We start from the raw sequence: 20,772 nt of genomic DNA on the forward strand, positions 1-20,772 counted from the left end.
CACGACAAAGCAATTGTGATGTCACTTTTGAAAGTACTCAGCTCTTGCGTGTAGCGACTGTAAATTACAAACATGCTTTTTTGAGAGGGACTTTAATACAAAAAGAAAACAGGGTTTTATCTTTTGGAGGGGAGCTAACGCCAAGGAGTTCTAAATATTAGAAGCAGCTACTACTCTGCATAAGTCACCTAACTTCTAAGGCACTGCATTTGGAAATGCTTTGGCAGCGATGAATAATAATCTAACTTCGTGTTGATAGATGAATTTCTTCCAGCTTATAAAAGCGCTTACAGTTACAGGACACTTTTAGGAACGATAAGACTCTTAAGGCTATCCAGAACTGACTGAATGCTATGCAGGACATTTTACTTTACCTTGAGAAGTGTAACAAAACATTTTGCCCTTCACTTCAAAGTGTGTGCAGAGAACAAAGACAAAACACTCAATACGCCAAATCGGGTCGCTCCTCTTGCTTTTTGAAGATCGACGAATATATCTTAAGTTATCACTAAAACATTTCACCATTACATAACATAGAAACCTTTAAAAAGTAGTGTTTGACTCAAAATACAAGTGCTTTTAACAATCAGAAACAAACCCCAAAACATATTTTATCTACAAAGGCTCACATAGCTGTCTCACGATTAGGTGGTTACTGTTAGACCTCAGCAACAGGTGGTCAAAGAACCGGAGTGAAATCAGTCTGCTGTACATAAATGGCTGGTAGGTGAGTTCTGCGCGTCAGGAAGCCCTTCTCAGAGTATGTCTGATCTCAGGACGGCCAAAGGCAGGAAACAAGAGGATAGTGGGAGAAAACCCACGTAAGCACGGGGAGAATATACAAACTCCGCACAGTTAGGGCCATGGTGGGAATCGGACCCATGACCTCGGCGATGTGAGGCAGTGATGCTAACCATTACACCATCCATTCAGCCTGGTCAATAAAATCATTCAGTGTGTACCCAGCTTAAGCCTATGGGAAGCAGAGTTGGAGGATAGCGATCTTCAGCCACTTTTCCAACTCAAAAGATACAGAAAGTTAATTATCGTGGCAGTGTCACGATTATTAATACATAAACCTCTTAAAGGTCATTTACAGGTCCTAGTATAGGACCTGTAAATGACCTTTAAGAGGCTTATGTATTAATAATCGTGACACTGCCACGATATGCCTAACTCAAATGGGAGATTTAATTGTTTTTCCCTGTTGCTACCAGTAGATGCCACCTGACAGCAATTTAGAGGTGGCTTTATTTGATAAAGTGCGTTTACCAGGACTATGCAATACGTGCAAATAATCCAAGGAGGCCAAAAGATTGCAGATAGAGGAATAATAATTTCAGATCTAATATAAAACTGGCTACACTTAAAAGGAATTGTCAACATGTCATACATATGTTGACATTCAACATTGTGTTACTCTGTAATTTGCTGCAGTTTTCACCCAGTGATACCAATTAATGACACATGTGACAATCTTTCCCTTGCGCTTCATAGGTTTGTATATGAAAACAAGGCAGAGATAAAGTGCAAATCACTAATATATATATATATTCCAAAACTCCAAAAGAGAATTAATATTGTATAATTTCAGTATAAATTGAAAAATAATAAGATTTTTACAATTAATTTGCAAATGTGCTCTAGATGTTTATTTTTTCTAGTATGGGATGGATGGTCTTTTTATTTACCTCTGTATATATCTCACCAAGGTATCTAGTTGATATATCTACAGTGTCTAGATAGTCAATAGGTTGATACTCACAAAAGATCAACATGCACAAGTCGACAAAAGATGTACACATTACAAAGGTCGACATGAGATTTTCTTAAAAGGTTTCATTTTTTGGACTTTCATACTTTACAAGCCAGCTTAATGTTGGAAGGGTAAAGTATGCCGATCGTATCTGTAGCAGAGCGAGGTACCGGTCCCAAAGCATGGCGAATCATGCGATGTTACACTAATTGGGTGTCCACGTTTTGACATTGGACAAAAAAAAAGTGAAAACCGCATGTTGACATTTTCATGTGTCAACCTTGAGCTTTTCCAGCTTTGCTAAATCCCCACTTGGTTCACGCACTATGCACATGAGCAAAGAGCCCCCTGTCATCAGTGTTAGTTACAGAGACTCCTCTAGACCTTGCTGGAGAGATAAAATACAGGCAGCATAGTATCACTGTGAGATGTACGGATAGCGCTGTTTTGTCTGGCCCTAAGAATTTCATCAACACAAGTTTTTTGTCCTAACGACCCCGACAAGCCGCCTACAGAACATGATCCGTTACGGAGGCCAGACACTGAAATACAGCAGGCCAGCCAATCTCCCCCCTATAGCCATGAAACTCAGGGCAGACATGAAAAGTTTCTAGATATTTTAGCAATATCCCAGAACAGCAGATCTGATTTCATTCCATTCTTAAAAAGAAAAATATAGATATATATAAGATGTTCATTATAAAAACATTCTTAAAAAGACATTTTTTTTGTAAGTTAACATAAAAAATTAAAAAAGTAGATTTATTGCAAAATAAGCCTCTTTGTGTTACTAAACTAAATCTTTGAATTAGTACAGTACATTATTTTTATCTTAAATACATTAGTTATTTTAATTACAAGGGCTGGTTTAGACTGCAAGTACCGCTTTCCAAAATAGTGTTCTGGACTAAAAGATTAGCTAAAAAAAGGTTAAACAGAACCTCCCGACTCAGTTCAGGCACATCTGAAGAATAGATCATTTGGTTTTAAACTGGAAAAAAAAATAATAATAATAAAAAAAAATCTTAAAATAATTTAGATTGTTACATTCGTCCATCAGTGTTTCCCCCTCAGGTAGTTGAAAACATTAACATTTGAAAACGTCTGTTTACATTCACACATTTAATGTAACGTGCTTGCATTTCCAAGCATTTCTATGTAAAATCTTTTAAAGGCTTTTTATATTAAAAATGAGAAGAAAAAATCCACAATGGTTTTCTTGTAAAATTCCTTTAAGTTTAGATATCACCACCTAGAAAAGTCTACTTAAAGTAGCTGTGGCACCGTTAACCACGTCATTGCCGGATAACCGCACTGTGCGTTCGCTCTGCAAGGCAGCAGCCAGTTTCCCCTGCACTGGAGCTCAACTATGCCCCCTCTCCCCCCCCCCCCCTCCCACAATTTTTTTTTGTTTTTGTTTTCTTAAGAAATCTTTACAAACTGTAATGTTTCACAGCTACAATTAATTTATAAACATATTAGAAATGACGTCACTGAAATAAACAGAGCAGAGAAACGCTGGGTGGGTTGTAGGCGCTGCCACTAGTGTTGAGGTTTAGTCAGTGTCCACTGTGAAGTTTTTAGTGTGTGCAGACGTAGGGTACAGAGCGAGCGTTGAAGTTGACATTCATTCTTTGACCAGCCTGTAGATGTGATGCTGTGCTCCGTGTTCACTGTTTGACACTTCAAATACACAAGCCATGCATAATAGCGTTTCTTGTGTATCCCTGTTTGTTACCACCTAAAAAAAAAAAAAAAAATCAATATCATAATGCTGGAGCACACACACACACACACACACACACACACACACCAGTCTAATGGCACTCTACATGTGCCTATGGGTAAAGGTAGCCAATGTGTGAGGGCAGCATATGAAGAGGAACTAGTGACATCACTGTGCTGTGTGTAGGTGACAGAAGGGCTTTAAAAAGCAGGTTAACAGTCTGCAATGTAGGCTTTAGTTATTTCTTTACATTTTAATATAGATGTGTTGGGGAACATGGACTATGTCCACATTATTCAAGCTTCATAACATTATACTGTACTGTTTAACCAAAGACTGAATACTCCCCATACACATCTATCTATCTATCTATCTACATACATAGCGCCAGTGTTACATTTTGCAAATAATTACCGGAGGCACTGGCGCCTCGTGTCAATACAAGGCATGCATAGTATACTGGCACATCATCAGAGTCTTAGTGCAGTCGGACGGGCATATACGTAAATACAATAAATGGGTGCGATGTGGACCCCACATCGAAAGAAAAAAAATCTCTCTCTGCTCTATATGAAAAAGATGTAGGGCTGTTAAGACAGGCGAAAAAGTGGAATCTCAACCCCACAAACAGTACACGTTCTAAGAAGATATAGGAGGGTGGAATGGAGACTGCAAGTGCCTCTCCACCTGCAGAAAATATTACGTACTTACAGTAAAAGGGTCACCTTTCCCACAAAAAATTAAGAGCCGATATTGGAACCTTCAGTGAACATACTCAATCTTATTAAACCCTCCAATGCGAAAAAGTAGTATATGTGCTTACTAGAAGAAAGATGAAGGAAACAACTATTTCCCCACCAGGAAATAGGTCCTTATAACACTTCTTGAAAAGCCCATTTTGCCTTAGGATCATGGATTTAGCTGCAAAGCTATTAAAGTCAAGCTCATTACACCGAGAAAATGAAAAATCAGCAGAGATGGAAGAAACCACTATGGGCTATTAACCTGAAAATGCCCATCTACGTACCTCAAACTTCCTGCCCAGTGTGAAAATATTCTCCTCTTACTTTCTGCAACACATGCAGAAGCATCGCTACTGGAGGAAACAATCACCTGCAGATCCCTGGTCTTTGTGAAGACTTGCTCCACCTTGTGCTCAACTGTAATATTGTCATGTTGACATCTGGCTTGGCCAACTTTTCCACAATTTGCTGAGAAATTTCCAGATGAAGAGACTGTGTTCTCCAAGGTGTAAAGCATACCTGCATCCCAGTTTTACACCCCTGGTATGGACATCACTACCCAAATTATCCTGGAGAATTCACTTATGACATTATAGTTTTTTGACAGGGCAGAAACTGATGCAACTTTACACATCGTATGATGAACGATCTTTTCAATCTGAAAACCACCACAAATTGTACCATCTCAAAGATAAAGACCATCGTTCCCAATACTTTTGTGCAAACAGAACAGAGGTCTACCGGAGATCAGGCAGATAATTATTAGTTCTTGTAATTAATGTATTTTGTCTTTAGTCAAGAACACAGTCTGCTGTTGAGTGTCAAATGGTAACCCTAGAGAAAGAATGGATGGTCTATCCATGGGACACTAATATTTGGATCTATCTTTAATATATAGGCCCAAACCAAGGTTGAGGACCCCATGAAAAATGATCAACTATCTTGACCTCAGAACAGCTTATTATTTTTAATTTCATCCCCTTGTTTCATGAATCCTGTCTATAAATACCCTCCCAGGTGAAGGCATGAGTGTGCATTCATTAAGAGGAGGATCTCAATCTAATTTAAACCTGTTCCACCAAAGCTGGTTGTTTAGGCTCAAAAATAAGCCAAAATACTGTAGGATATTATTAATTTTTAGTCATTAAATGCTAACTTCCACTGTACTTCTGGAACTGGAATAAGGTTATTAAGGACTGAAGGAAGGCCCAAGAGTGGCTAGCCACATTTTATCTTCATTCAAGTACAACGGTTGAATAAAAGCATCTAAGAATGACCTCCTGTCAACCACGTATCTGAATTGGAACTGATCCTAAAACAAAAAACTATAACAGAGCTTATGCATGATTACTATCTTAAAACTGCTCTACCACCTAAACATTACAAAGACTAAAATGCGTCTCAGAGGATCTCAAGTTTTCCATCTGTGCCATCGATATGGATTACTGCATTTGGATCTGAAACAGTATTAAACTTGGACAACGTCACCTTTTGTGAATTAAATTTTGGTGGGGAATGCCATTCATTGATATCCCCCTTGAGAAGGTAAAAAGTCTGCAAACCGCTTGTTACCTGAAACTTACATTTAGGTTTTGTCCATATAGTAATAACTCAAATGAAGGGTAAAAAAAGGAAGAAAATCCACCATCTCTTCTTTCTCGCTGTAAACTAAATCATCCATGCCTACCAGTGGTTTCCTTAGAGATGGAAGAAATCCTCCATTTTTTTAATTCTCAATCCTGTTCCCATACTTGTGGGAGTTGTATTCAGAGGTAATCCCTCCAAGGATCTAGAATCAAGGTAGCTGGTGTCACGAACTGAAGTGCGGTTCTACTAACTCGGACATTGGCTCGACCTGATGCAGGGGCGCGGAGTCTAACCGTGCCGGGGGTTTTCTGCCGGTGACCCCTCCAATTGGGATTTGAGCTTCTGCAGTGCCCGACACGTTGGTCGCGGCCCCCTGGTCAGGTTTCCCGTATGAGTTGGAAGTAGCAGGATAGAATATGGGAGCATTGTCATCTAGCCAGGTCAGCAACAAATCGGGCAAATGAGGTACCAAAAGGACAAAGCAAACAGAAAGATTCAGAGGTCAGGCCAGGTCAATACACAGGGAAGCATGGTAGTGGTACAGAATGGGTTAAACATAAAAGAGTAGTCAGGAACAGGCAAAGGTCGGCAACAGTAAATACACCATGTAACAACTAGGAATGTGACCCTATACTCTGGCACAAGAGACTTTCTTTTATACCTGCAGGCTGACTGTCATTTCCTGCAATTTTCCTTTAAAACTCCTAACAGTGCGTTGTGCGTGCCCCTAGTGAAGCACCCGCCAACCGGGAAGCTGCACCCCCCCCTCTCCAGGCACTGCTCGGAGATTCCTGCAGCCACCAGAGGACCATGCCGCCCAGCCCTGCCCATAGCCTGCCACCGAGTGGAAGGTCCGCTGCCTGGACCCCTGCACACTCCACACCCCTAGAAAGAACCCCCCGTGGTCCGGGAGGCTGTGACATTACCCCCTCCCCTAGGGGTAGGCACCGAACACCCTATGAATGGTTTGTCAGGAAATTTTCGATGAAATCTCTGAAGTAACTGTGGAGTGTGAACATCTGGAGCCCTAACCCAACAACATTCCTCTGGACCAAACCCTTTCCAGACAATCAAGAATTAAACTACTCCTCTAGACACTCTGGAATCCAAGATTTTGCCTATTACATACTCTTCCTGACCTCCTATCGGAATGGATGAAGGAGAATGCTTGGGAACAGAGAACCAATTGAAGATGAGTGGCTTGACACATGAAAGACATTGGGGATTTTCAAAGACTCAGGAGCCGAACTAATTATCTGAAGTATGCGGAAAGGACCAATGAATCTTTGAGCCAACTTCACTGATGGCACCTTAAGACGTAGATGTTTAGTGGAGAGCCAAACTTTGTCTCCAGGACTAAACTGTGGACCTCTCATTTTGTAATTGGAACAGCTTCTATAGCGATCCGAGGATTTTTCTAAATTTCCTTTTACTTTTGACCAGATGTTCAGAAATTTTTTAACCGTATGCTGAACTGCTGGTGGTAGTGAGCCTAAAGGATTGGGAATAAATTCTGGAAGGATGGGATGAAACCCGCCCATTTTGGACAAAGAATGGAGAATGACCAGCGGATTCATGGAACAAATTATTATGGGCGAATTCTGCCCGAGAAATTAGGGCTACCCAATTATCTTGGTTGGCTGAAACAAATCCTTACGAATTTCTCTAGGTCTTGATTAACCCTTTCAGTTTGTCTGTTACTCTGAGGATGATAAGCTTAGGAAAAGTTAAGTTTAATGTCGAAAGAAGCGCATAACGCTCACCAGAACCTGGATGTAAACTGGACTCCTCTATAGGACACGATACTTTGTGGAAAGCCATGGAGTCAGAAGACCTCCTTATTGAAGACCGGCTAACTTGGGAGCAGAGGGAAAGCCTCTCAACAGGATGAAGTGAGCTGCTTTAGAGAACCAGTCCACCACCACCCAGATTGTGTTGCAACCGTCACTGGTAGGAATTTCAGAAAATCCATGGAAATGTCAGTCCATGGCCGGCTCAAAACGATTACGCAAGTCACGGCAGGGTTACTTCCACCTCTTCCAATTCTATGTTGAGCACAGATGTCACAGGCTGCCACAAAGTTCTTGACATCCGCTCTCACTGGGGGCCACCGGTGATCGCAACATATTAATTCTAAAGTTTAGTTGACCCCAGTATGGCCATTGAAAAGAGATGAATGAAACCATTGTATAAATTTAGTTTGTAATCTTGGAGACACAAATGTTTTCCCAGCCGGAATCCTAACTCTCCTGGAGGATGCAATAAAACAGGAGGATTTTAAGATGGGCTTTTGTTCATTCAATTCTTCTGAAGATGATAACCGGAACACCCTTGAAAGTGCGTCCGCTTTAATATTCTTGTCACCTGGCCGATACGTTAGGATCAGATTGAAACAATCAAAGAACAATGACCATCTCGCTTGTCGATAGTTTAGACAATGTGCTGTCCACTTGCATACCACTTGTTAGCAGTATCCTGGGAAAGAACTGCCCCGACTCCAACTGCGGAAGCATCTACCTCTAGGAAAAAAGGTTTGTCTGGATCAGGACGCCTTAAGATGGGAGTGGTCACAAAGGCCCTTATTCTAGTTGAATCGGTCAGATGCATATTTTCCGACAGGAACTGAGTTCTTAGCTCCGCCTTCTGTACGGATCGTTCACACTGTCCGAATGCGGTAAGACGCCGACCGAACAGACCGCGAGTGGATTTTTCATGTGAACACCTCCTCCATCTGTGTGAACCTCCCCCATCATTCAATGGTCACTGACAGTCCTCTCCTTGAAAACGGGGCACACGGGACCCCGAAACGTCGGGCACAGAGACATGTGTTGTTACACATTAAACTTACTTTTTTTTGCATAGCTGTCTCGACTTTGTGCCGCAGCAAACCCCACACAGCCATTACCTAATACTGGCTGCAGGCACTGGAGCACATACCCTGCAACAAGTGGAGTGCCGGACCATCATCTTCTGTCGGTTCTGGGAATAGGCCTAAAGTTTCACTTTTTAGGTGAAAATAACAAAACCTATGAAGATGCTCCGATCTAGTTGAAATTGTCAGGATGTCTTAGAGTGGTTCATTAATATACTTTAGCATAGTAAAAAACTGTACGAGCTTGTCCTAGTGCAAAGTGACTGACTTTGGCGGGAGAAAAAATCCCTAATAATTGACCCATTTTCATGGTCACAATTGTGAATATTGTGTGTTTTCTCCTGAATGTGTTTATAATAGAAAAAGCACAAATACTCTAAATGGAATTTCAGTTACACTGTGTGAAATATAACACAGCATAATGGCCCTTAAATGGGCCTGATCGCAGTACAAATTTGTTCTCAAAATGGGCAAAAAAAATGCTGCATTGCAGGTGGGGCAGATGTAACGTGCTGATAGAGTTAAATTTGGGTGGGGTGTGTTGAAACTGAAATCTCAATTGCAGTATAAAAATAATGCAGCCAGTATTTACCCTGCACAGAAACAAAATAACTCACACAAATCTAAAGGTGGCCATACATCTACAGATCGATTGTCAGATTGGGCCGGTTGGAACAAACACCTGGTAATATCTAAATTACAGTTTTTGGCAGTTTTCCAGCATTTCAAAGCAAATGGTCAACTGTCATTTTCTCTTATCCATTACCAGGATTTTGTTCCAACCAGACAGATCTGACAATAAATCTGTAGATGTATGGCCACCTTAACTCCCTCTTCACATGTTACATCTGCCCACCTGCAGCTGCATTACAGCATATAATTATGCCAAAGATAAGCCAATATATTAACAGTTGAATACGTTAAAGTGCATTATGCTGTAATAAGTGTAATAAGTATTGCTGATCAATCCTGCCTAGAAATGAACACAGTGATTGGCATATATGTACTGCTGGACACCACTCATAGAATGATTAATCTGTTATTTTTGAATGAATATTCTTGATTTTATTTTTTCTAAAAACATTAGATGTATTTGTTTATTACATCATAAGACACTTCAATGTATTTAACTGTTAATATATTGGCTTATCTTTGGCATAATTATATGCTGTAATGTAGCCCAATCATGTTCCCAGTATAGGGGATGCAACAGTTTTTCTGTCAATAAACAGAAGTTATATGTAAAATGATACATTAGACAGTTTACACTGTTACTTGTAATACTTATTGTAACAGATACTGTTTTTCAATAACAGACTGCAACAGTTATTTCTTATTTATGTACACAGGATTGTCTATCTGTGTATATGCACTGCAAAGAGAGCAGCATAAATCCAATTTCATGTATTTCAGTGACACGGTGTGAAATATAACACTGCATAATGGCCCTTAATCAGCCCTGATCGCAGTACAAATTTGTTCTCAAAATGGGCAAAGAAATGCTGCACTGCAGGTGGGGCAGATGTAACAAGTGCAGAGAGAGTTAAGGTGGCCATACATCTACAGATTTATTGTCCGATCTGTCTGGTTGGAACAAAATCCTGGTAAAGGATGAGAGCAAATGACAGTTGACCATTTGCTTTAAAATGCTGAAAAACTCATTCAGATATTACCAGGTGTTTGTTCCAACCGGCCCAATCTGACAATCGATCTGTAGATCGATTTGAATCTCACTCCATCCGTCTGTACTACCCCTACCACCTCCGTGTCGCTGCAATTTACCGTCCCCCTGGCCCTATCTCCCAATTTCTTGACAACTTCGCCGCCTGGCTTCCACACTTAGTCTCCTCTGACCTTCCTTCTGTCATTCTTGGTGTCTTTAATATCACCTTGGAAACCCCGCTGATCCTGGCACCTACAAACTCCTCTCTTGGCCTATCTCAGTGGACCACTTCTCCCACCCACATCCAAGGACACTCCCTCGATCTAGTCTTCTCCCGCTCTTGTTCCCTTACTGACTACACTATCTCGGCTTTTCCTCTTTCTGACCATCACCTCATCTCTTTCTCACTCACTGTTTCCCCCTCTCCCACCCCCAAGCGCATTGTCTCACGGTATAACGTCAACATACTTGATATTGCTGCCTTCTCAAACACGCTGTGTCCTCTTATCGCCCCGATGTCATGCCCAAACCTCGCCGCCTCCCTCTATAACGACACCCTGTCATCGGCATTGGACTCTGCCTGCCCTCCCTCCTCTATCCTCCTTCGATGCTCCAACCGCCAGCCGTGGCACTCGCCTATCAACCGATTCCTTAAAAAGTGCTCTCGCACTGCTGGGGGCTTCTGGAAGAAATCATGCTCCCTCACGGATTATCTCCATTTCAAATTCATTCTTTCCTCCTTCAGCTCTGCCCTTGCTCTGGCCAAGGAATCCTACTTTAAGTCCCTCATCCTTTCCCAATCATCCAACCCCCGCAGGCTCTTCGCCACCTTCAACTCCTTGCTCTGCCCCCCTCCTCCAGCTCTTCCGTCCTCCATCGTAGCCGCTGATTTTGCTACCTACTTTTCAACCAAAATCTCCTCTCTCAGGACTGCCATCACTGCTGCCATGACCTCACCACTCCCTCCTACATCTCCACTCCCCTCCTTCCCCACCCCTGTCCTCATTTTACCACACCACTGCCGATGAAGTCCATTCTATCCTTTAATCCGCTTCTCCCTCCACCTGCCCTCCAATATTATCCGTTGTCTCAGTCAGTCAGTTCTCATCTGGCTCACCTCTTTAATCTTTCCCTATCCTTTGGGATCTTCCCCTCCTCCTTCAAACACGCTTTTGTCTCCCCAATTCTCAAAAAATTAAAATCTGGACCCCAACTCTCCGTCCAACGACAGGCCCGTCTCCCTCCTCCCTTTTTCCTCCAAGCTTCTAGAACGTCTGGCCTATAATAGTCTCCCAAGCCACCTTACTGATCACTCCATTCTAGACCCCCTCCAATCCGGGTTCCGCCCTTTACATTCCACTGAAACTGCCCTGACCAAAGTCACTAATGATCTAATATCGGCTAAATCCAAAGGCCTCTTCTCTATCCTCATCCAGCTTGATCTGTCGGCTGCCTTTGACACGGTTGACCACCCTATCCTGCTCAACACCCTCCGCTCCTTTGGCATCACTTGCACGGTCTTCTCCTGGTTCACCTCCTACCTCTCCGATCGCTCAGTCTCCACTCCGAGCTCCTCCTCTCCTACTTCCCCACAGCCAGTCGGTGTTCCCCAAGGGTCAGTCACTGGCCCTCTACACCACCTCTCTGGGCACCCTCATTAGCTCCTATGGCTTCCATTACCACCTTTATGCTGATGATACCCTAATCGATCTCTCCTCCCACGACCTATCCCCATCACTCCTGTCCAAGGTCTCCGAATGCCTCACGGCCATCTCAGCCTGGATGACCCAACGCTTCCTGAAACTAAACATGGCTAAAACTGAACTTCTAATCTTCCATCCCCCGAACATCCCCTCTTCTCCCACTATCTCCATCAGCATTGGTGAAACAGATCACCTCAACCGACCAAACGCGCTGCCTCAGTGTCATCATTTACTCCTCCCTCTCTTTCACCCCCCACATTCGTGCTCTCACAGTCTTGCTGCTTTCACCTCCGCAACATCTCGCGCATCAGACCATTCCTCTACACTGACGCGACCAAAATTCTCATTCACTCTCATGTCATCTCCCACCTTGACTACTGCAACATCCTTCTCTCTGGGCTACCTCTCGCCCGCCTCGCCCCTCTCCAATCCATTCTTAACGCTGCTGCTAGGCTCATCTTCCTCTCCCGCCGCTCTACCTCCGCCTCCCCCCTCTGTCTATCTCTTCACTGGCTCCCCATTCCTTTCCGGGTTCTCTTTAAACTCCTCACCACCACCTACAAGGCTCTCTCCTCCACTGCTCCTTACCTCTCTTCAGTGATCTCTATCCACACTCCCTCCCATACTCTTCGCTCCGCCGCCGACTGACCTCTCACCTAATCACCTCCTCCCACTCCCGTGTCCAAGATTTCTCTTGCATTGCCCCCCTGTACTGGAACAACCTCTCGCCACCCATCAGGCTTTCTGATTCCCTTACCTCCTTCAAGCGCTCCCTCAAAACACACATCTTCCGTTTAGCCTATCCCTCCTCCTCCTAACCTCTTTTGCTCCTCCTAACCTGCCTACCCTACCCCTCCATCCGTTCCTACTTATCCTATTGTTTTTCGTTCGTCCACCCACCTCCTTTTAGTCTGTTAACTCTTATGAGTAGGGCCCTCCTTCCTCACGTACTCACCCTGCCTCTTTACCTCACCAGTGCTCCTGCCCGGTTCTTCCCTGCCTCTACTTCATCTTCAGTCTCCTCGACAATTTCCACACCTACTTCCGAACTGATGCTGATTTTAGTTCTACCAGCTATACCCCTATTTATGCTGCATTTTATTAACACACCCTGTACATTACCTTGTAATTTGTTTTTTGTTTGCTATGTACGGCGCTGCGGACACTTATCGGCGCCTTATAAATAAACCTACTGCTACTACTACTACTACTACTACTACTACATGTATGGCCACCTTTAGATTTGTGCGAGTTATTTTGTTTCTGTGCAGGGTAAATACTAGATGCATTATTTTTACACTGCAATTTAGATTTCAGTTTCAACACACCCCACCCAAATTTAACTCTCTCAGCACGTTACATCTGCCCCACCTGCAATGCAGCATTTTTTTTTGCCCATTTTGAGAACAAATTTGTACTGTGATCAGGTCTGATTAAGGGCCATTATGCAGTGTTATATTTCACACAGTGTCACTTAAATTCCATTTAGAGTATTTGTGCTTCTTCTATTATAAACACATTCAGGAGAAAACACACAATATTCACAACTGTGACCATGAAAATGGGTCAATTATTAGGGATTTTTTCACCCGCCAAAGTCAGTCACTTTGCACTAGGACAAGCTCGTACTCTTTTTTACTATGCTAAAGTATATTAATGAACCGCTCTAAGACATCCTGACATAATTATAACTAGATCGGAGCATCTTCATAGGTTTCGTTATTTTCGTACAGATAGCGCTCTTTAAAAAGGGATTTCCCTTTCGGTCTGAGAGGTCCACCTAGGAACAATTTGTTACACGGTATCCCAAACAAGGATACATAAGAACCTGAAATATTGGTTGAAAGGAAACCGTAGCAAAAAAGCAGACAAAACAGACACAAGCTGTGACCAGAGCTTGCAACATTCTATGATAGAAGAACCCTTCGTTATTATTAGGCTTTTGCATGAACGTGGCTCCTCCTAAGCAACCAACACAGAACACAAGGCCCCTGACGCACTCCAGGTTCATATCTCCCATCCCTTGAATACTTATAGTGAGTGGGTTAGCACAGAAATAAGTTGGTCCAAAGATCTAATGGACTGATTATGCTAGATCCACGGCAGTGCCTGTAGGGCTCATGTGCTGCCGCCTTGACCACTATACATCATGTGGGGCACCCAATTGTTCATTAGGTAGCTCTGAAGTACCTATGGCCAAGCATAGCGCAACGCTACTGTGCTGGAGAGTCTGATGCTACTATCTTTCTGCCAATATGTTTGTAAAGATTGTGCCTGTCTGGGCATTAGTATGCGTCATCTTTCTGAATATTTAACCACAACAGTGGTGGCACTGAGAATAGGTATGGGGGCGACAACTTGCTGCACAGATCCCAATCTCCCTTCAAATGCTGAGAGGATGGCAAAAGTTTCCATTGCAGTGCAAAGAAATAGGTGAACTGGAGAGACAGAGCTACAGGTCGTTCTGTCTGGGTGTATGCGTGACAAGCCCAGGAGGTGCTCTGTCTGGGTGTATGCGTGACAAGCCCAGGAGGTGCTCTGTCTGGGTGTATGAGTGACAAGCCCAGGAGGTGCTCTGTCTGGGTGTATGCGTGACAAGCCCAGAAGGTGCTCTGTCATGGTGTATGCGTGACAAGCCCAGAAGGTGCTCTGTCTGGGTGTATGCGTGACAAGCCCAGGAGGTGCTCTGTCTGGGTGTATGCGTGTCAAGCCCGGAAGGGTGCTCTGTCTGGTTGTATGGGTGACAAGCCCGGAAGGGTGCTCTGTCTGGGTGTATGCGTGACAAGCCCAGGAGGTGCTCTGTCTGGGTGTATGCGTGACAAGCCCAGGAGGTGCTCTGTCTGGGTGTATGCGTGACAAGCCCAGGAGGTGCTCTGTCTGGGTGTATGCGTGACAAGCCTGGAAGGGTGCTCTGTCTGGTTGTATGGGGGACAAGCCCAGAAGGTGCTCTGTCTGGTTGTATGGGGGACAAGCCCAGAAGGTGCTCTGTCTGGTTGTATGGGGGACAAGCCCGGAAGGGTGCTCTGTCTGGTTGTATGGGTGACAAGCCTGGAAGGGTGCTCTGTCTGGTTGTATGGGTGACAAGCCCAGGAGGTGCTCAGTCTGGTTGTATGGGTGACAAGCCCAGGAGGTGCTCTGTCTGGTTGTATGGGTGACAAGCCTGGAAGGGTGCTCTGTCTGGTTGTATGGGTGACAAGCCTGGAAGGGTGCTCTGTCTGGTTGTATGGGTGACAAGCCCAGGAGGTGCTCAGCTGATAGGGAGTATAGCTGGAGAGCACTTGTCTGAATGCCTGTGGTGCATAGCAATGCAGGGCACTATGTACTGTGATTATGCCCCTGGAAGCGGCCATGCATAGGTAGGGGGCTGGTGGAGGAGAAGGTACCATCTTAGGGAAGGTATTGCAGACTAATGCTGCTTTCAGACCGCATCTCTGGCTTTGACCCTGTATTTGGAAACGTTTCCAAAAACGGGTCTGCCAGATAAAACCCCTTTCACACCGCAGCACTTAAACGGTATATTACCGTTTAAGTGCCGATTTTTTGACACTGGCAGACCCGTTTTTGGAAACTTTCCAAATACAGGGTCAAAGCCAGTGCAGCCTTCAGCCCTCCTCTCCGAGCAGCTCCCCCCTCCTCTCGCGTGTCGACCGAGAGCGTGCCGACGCCCCCCCCCCCCCCCCCCCCCGTGTCGACTTACCCCGTGCCGGTACCTCCGTTGTGGATCCCGGCACTGCAGCTCAGTATGCTCGGAAAGCACTTATGAAAAAAGTGTCTTCCAGAAAATGGCTGCCCCATAGGAAACCCTGTTTAAAAAAACTGTCTTTCGTATGGGGGCAGCCATTTTCTGAAAGACACTTTTTTCATAAGTGCTTTCCGAGCATACTGAGCTGCAGTGCCGGGAACCACAACGGAGATACCGGCACGGGGTAAGTCGACACGGGGGGGGGGCCCGACACGCCGGGGGGGGGGGGCGGCGTCGACGCGCGCGCGGGGGGGTGTCGACGGGCGCGGGGGGGGGGCTCCAGTGCTGTGAATACTTAATGAACGCTCATTAAGTATTCACTGTGCTGAATTTAGGACCCAGCTCATTGGCTGGGTCCTAAATACCGTTTCAGAACCGATTTTGAGCCTAAAATACCGGTTCTGAAACGGGTAGGACCCTGCATTTTAACCGGTTAGAAAAAACGTTTTTTTCTAACCGGTTAAGTGGTCCTGCACCTTTCAGACCGCACACATTACCGTTTTAAAACGGTAAAAAAACGGCAATATACCGTTTTTAAAGTGCGGTCTGAAAGGGGCATAAGTGTCACACCTTGTTAAACCCTCTGTACTCCTTTGTATGCTGTAAGATGAATATATACACAATATATGTGCATAAACCCAGTGGGAATTTCTTCTTTATCTGATGCTTTGATTTGGCCTCTATGATTTATTCTAAGATACCTACCAACAAAATAGTGAAGTTTTCCAATACACTGTTCATCATGTACTTCTCTGGTAAGTGTTTCAGCTTGTGGATAAAGTTGATCATATATTCACACATTGGAGAGCGGTTTATCCTATACACAAATCGGCCATTTTCAAATCTTGCATATTCAGTCTGTAGAGGAAAATGTGAACGATTATTTCATGGTGAATTAACACTGAGGGCCAGATGTACTAAGCTAGAAAAGTGATAAAATGGAGAGAGATAAACCACCAGCCAATCAGCTCCTAACTACCATGTCACACAGGCTGTGTTTAAAAAATGACAAGTAGGAGCTGATTGGTTGGTGGTTTATCACTCTCTATTTTATCACTTTTCAAGGCTTAGTACATCTTGCCCTAACACCCATTATTCATCCTACAAGTGAACGTTTCAAAACTGCTAATTGCCAAGACACAAAGTAACACAGTAATGCAAATAATACAAGTGAAAGTAATTCACTAGCTATATCCAAGTGATAACCTAGTTGGTGGCACCTAGAGAAGGGGGCAAGGTGGTACTCTTTGCCAGGGGCTGTTGGAGTTGCCTGTAGGGGGCGCTGATTTCACGGCCACCCCTTCCCTACAGACGGCAGAACTTGAGCCAGAGAGACAGGACTGACTCCTTCTGCAGCTGCCTCTCTCCTGAGCCCAGCACACCTGCTGCTATATGCTGTGCTAGGGACAGAGGCAATTTCGGAGTAAGACAGTCCTCTCTCTCACTGCATTAAGTACAGAGGGGGAGGGAGGGGGGGGGGGAGCTTTCGCACCTGCCACCCCCCTTGGCCACACATTGGTCCACATACCTTCACCCTCCTGTACAGAGCATGTGCTTTCTTCACTGTCACACAGACACTTATGATTCTAGTGCTTCTTAAGGAGGGGGGCTGGTCACAACTTTCTGAACTGACCACGCCCCTTCCCAGTACCTGGTTCCAGCACACTTGTTGGAGGCTCTGGACATGGGACATGTACCGCTCCAAAAATCTACTTCATAATAATAATACAGCGCTGGATCATTAGACACTTTTTGTGACTTGTGATCATTTTTATCCATAAACTTTTACTTCTACTTCCAAATCCTTCATCCGATCCGACTGCATGGTTCCCAGAGTTTCATTCAGCAGACAGTTTGCCATTTGCTAATGACCAGCTCAGTTTTGTAGTTTCATCTTTACAGAAGGAATTTCAAAAACCTTCAATTCTTAAACTGCCTAAAAAAACGCCATTAAATGTTATGAAGTTATAAATACGCACAAAAAGACGATTCATTTAATATAAAGAAGTTACTAAGAACAGGAATCAGGCCTTTGGTATATAATGTTTGCAGAGATTATAGGTATATGGGTCATATTGTATATGTATAGGGTTTCCTTTTCATAATAGTAAAATGAATAATGATCAGGCCCATGAAAGGTTTGTATTTAGCATATTAATTGCACTGATGAGAGAGGAGGAGGAGGAGGAGGAGGAGGAGGAGGAGGAGGAGGAGGAGGAGATTAAGGGTAGTTCATTAGAATGCATCTCTGCGGGCATCCTAGGCACCACATTTGATTTTACATAACAGATCAAACAACCATAAGTGATCTGTTTTTTATTGAAAAAATAATATTTCTATAACAACCAGGAGCGTCCAAAATCCTATTACCATATCTTAAAGCGATGTGCAGGTTACGTGCGATTTGGAAATCATTGGTATGAATGATTTCACAGAGATTAGATGTAACCAATCTGACATCACATTGCAGTAATGATCCAACTCAAACCATAGTTTATATAATACAGATGACAGGGTTCGGACCATTACACAGGGGAAGTGTACGGGGGCATGTTCTGGTATAGTCTCACATTAAATTACCTTGTCAGCTACTCATTACAGACTAGGTTGTTAGTGGAGTGATCAACTGATAGAACGTATGGGTAATTTCCGGTTTAGGTTCCGACTGTAGAATCCTATACCTGCATTTTCTGTTGTCCCTCCCATACAGATTCGTGCAACCCATTTATGTCATTTGTAACATTTTGTCTTGATAACAATTCTAGAACTAAATATTCTTTATCCGTCTACAGTACGTCATATACGTGGAAACGTTAGATCACCCTATATTATTTGTCGCTAGGGGATACCAGCTGTGTGGTCGCTGAGCCAGTGTACTAGTGAGAGAATGTTAGGGTCACTCCATTTCCCACAAGTGGTGGCCGAAAAGATAGAATATCTGTACGATCGCAGTCTTGACGGTAGTGTAATGCAATTAAGGTGAAACAAATTACTACCGCTGGTCATAGGCAAATGTCAGGGATACCGAATACAGTTAATACATTTCGTAAAATTATCATAATATTAATAGTGGGGTAGATGTATGAAGCAGTGATAAGGGAGGAGAAGTGGCCCATGGCAACCAATCAGCACTGACGTAACAACAATAATTTGCATAATATAAAACGATACAGAGCGGCTGATTGGTTGCCATGGGCCACTTCTCCTCCCTGATCACTGCTTCAATACATCTACCCCCAGAGAAACAGAATAGAGAAACAAAGTCATTGTCTATGTAAAGCTGCCCATACACGAAGCCGTTCGCCGGCATCCGTTCTGTACTATGCGATGCGCGCTCCCGTGTATCACATAGTACGGTACAAAAAGTATGTGCTGCACATACTTTTTGTACTAGGTACACATCGTATCGGATCGCAGTGCATGCACTAGGGGTGCGATCCGATGTGTGCTGTTTAAGTACAGAACGGATCCGATGAACGGACCGTGTATGGGGGGCTTTAGAGTCATCATAAATTGGCTTTCACTGCATGTTTTAAGATTTAGCATTGTGATTAATGTTGGCTGTGTTATACAATTCTGCTTTAGGCGTTAGATAGAGGAGAGTACCGCAAAGACCAGCGCATGTTCTGTGTGTCATACCTCCACTTTCTCCACCACTTGTTTGCCGAATGAACAGACTTTAGTGGAGCAGGTGATGGTCATATTCTCCGAGCTTTCATACTGACTAGTTACACCATAAAATGCGCCTGCATCATCCTGTATATTGCAGTTGAGGTCCGCCTGTAGAGAGACAGATATCAGTGTCAGCTAGTGTATCATGTTCATAGCTTTTCAATAACTTGGTTATTCGGATATAATGAGACAAGTAAAATTACCTGGAAAAAACAACAACAAACACAATATCTACATTAAGCATAACAATCAGCCTAAAATATACACAACTCACACACTGGAATAAAGTAGATGGGAGGAAAATAAGAGGAGGGATAAAGGTTTGGCATCATCTATAGTGGAACTACAGGTAGTAGGTCTCACTTACTACTATAGTAGCCAAGTTCTGTCTCCTCTTATAATATTACCCTTTATTCAGGTAAGCTGAAGCCTGCACTGCCGGGGCTATATTACAATTGATGTGGGAGGGGCCAATAACCACTAACACAGGGGCTGCATAATGTGGGAGGGGCCAATAAGAGGCAGCACAGGGGCTGCATGATGATGGAGGGACAATAGCATGCAGCCCCTGTGCTGCATAATGTTGGAGGGACAATAGCATGCAGCGCAGGGGCTGCATAATGTGGGAGGGGCCAACAGCAGGCAGCGCAGGGGCTGCATGATGTGGGAGGGGCCAACAGCAGGCAGCGCAGGGGCTGCATGATGTTGGAGGGGCCAACAGCAGGCAGCGCAGGGGCTGCATGATGTGAGAGGGGCCAATAACAGGCAGCGCAGAGGCTGCATGATGTGGGAGGGGCCAACAGCAGGCAGCACAGGGGCTGCATGATGTGAGGGGCCAATAACAGGCAGTGCAGAGGCTGCATGATGTGAGAGGGGCCAATAACAGGCAGCGCAGAGGCTGCATGATGTGGGAGGGGCCAAAAGCAGGCAGTACAGAGGCTGCATGATGTGGGGGGGGGGGCAATAACATGCAGCACAGGGGCTGCATGATGTGTGAAGGGCCAACAACAGGCATACATTTCACAAGGACTAATGGGGGTTGTGCCATGGGCCTGTATCTATTGGTAGATGCCCATTCTTAGAGCCTATACATACACAGAATAACCGTGTTGTCTGGCTCCAGACACTGCAGATTGGCTGCTTTCAGGGACACTCCCATAACGCATCCATAAGACGGACCATGTCTGTGCACTGGGGAATAGATGTGACATAGCGTGTAACGATCAGGATGTAATGCTAAGGATGGATCACTGATTGGGATATGTATCCTGCTCTTAGCAGATACAGAAGCCGCAGTGGTCCTGCAGA

General features: G+C 44.2%; 1 protein-coding gene across 1 annotated transcript in view; it reads right to left on the bottom strand.

Moving 5' to 3' along the window:
* Nucleotides 1-3,199: 3,199 nt before the first annotated feature.
* Nucleotides 3,200-20,772, bottom strand: part of TEAD1 (TEA domain transcription factor 1) — a 54,770-nt gene continuing 37,197 nt past the window's right edge. The window contains exons 6-8 of the mRNA XM_083164096.1: nt 19,432-19,572; nt 16,498-16,650; nt 3,200-3,497 (exon numbers count right to left, since the gene is read on the bottom strand). Of these exons, the coding sequence (XP_083020222.1) occupies nt 3,384-3,497; nt 16,498-16,650; nt 19,432-19,572 (408 nt within the window). The 3' untranslated portion in view covers nt 3,200-3,383. The remainder of the gene's footprint in view (nt 3,498-16,497; nt 16,651-19,431; nt 19,573-20,772) is intronic.

The sequence above is a fragment of the Crinia signifera genome, chromosome 11 (genome assembly GCF_055691185.1).
Source record: "Crinia signifera chromosome 11, ASM5569118v1, whole genome shotgun sequence".
In the NCBI taxonomy this organism is placed as follows: domain Eukaryota; kingdom Metazoa; phylum Chordata; class Amphibia; order Anura; family Myobatrachidae; genus Crinia; species Crinia signifera.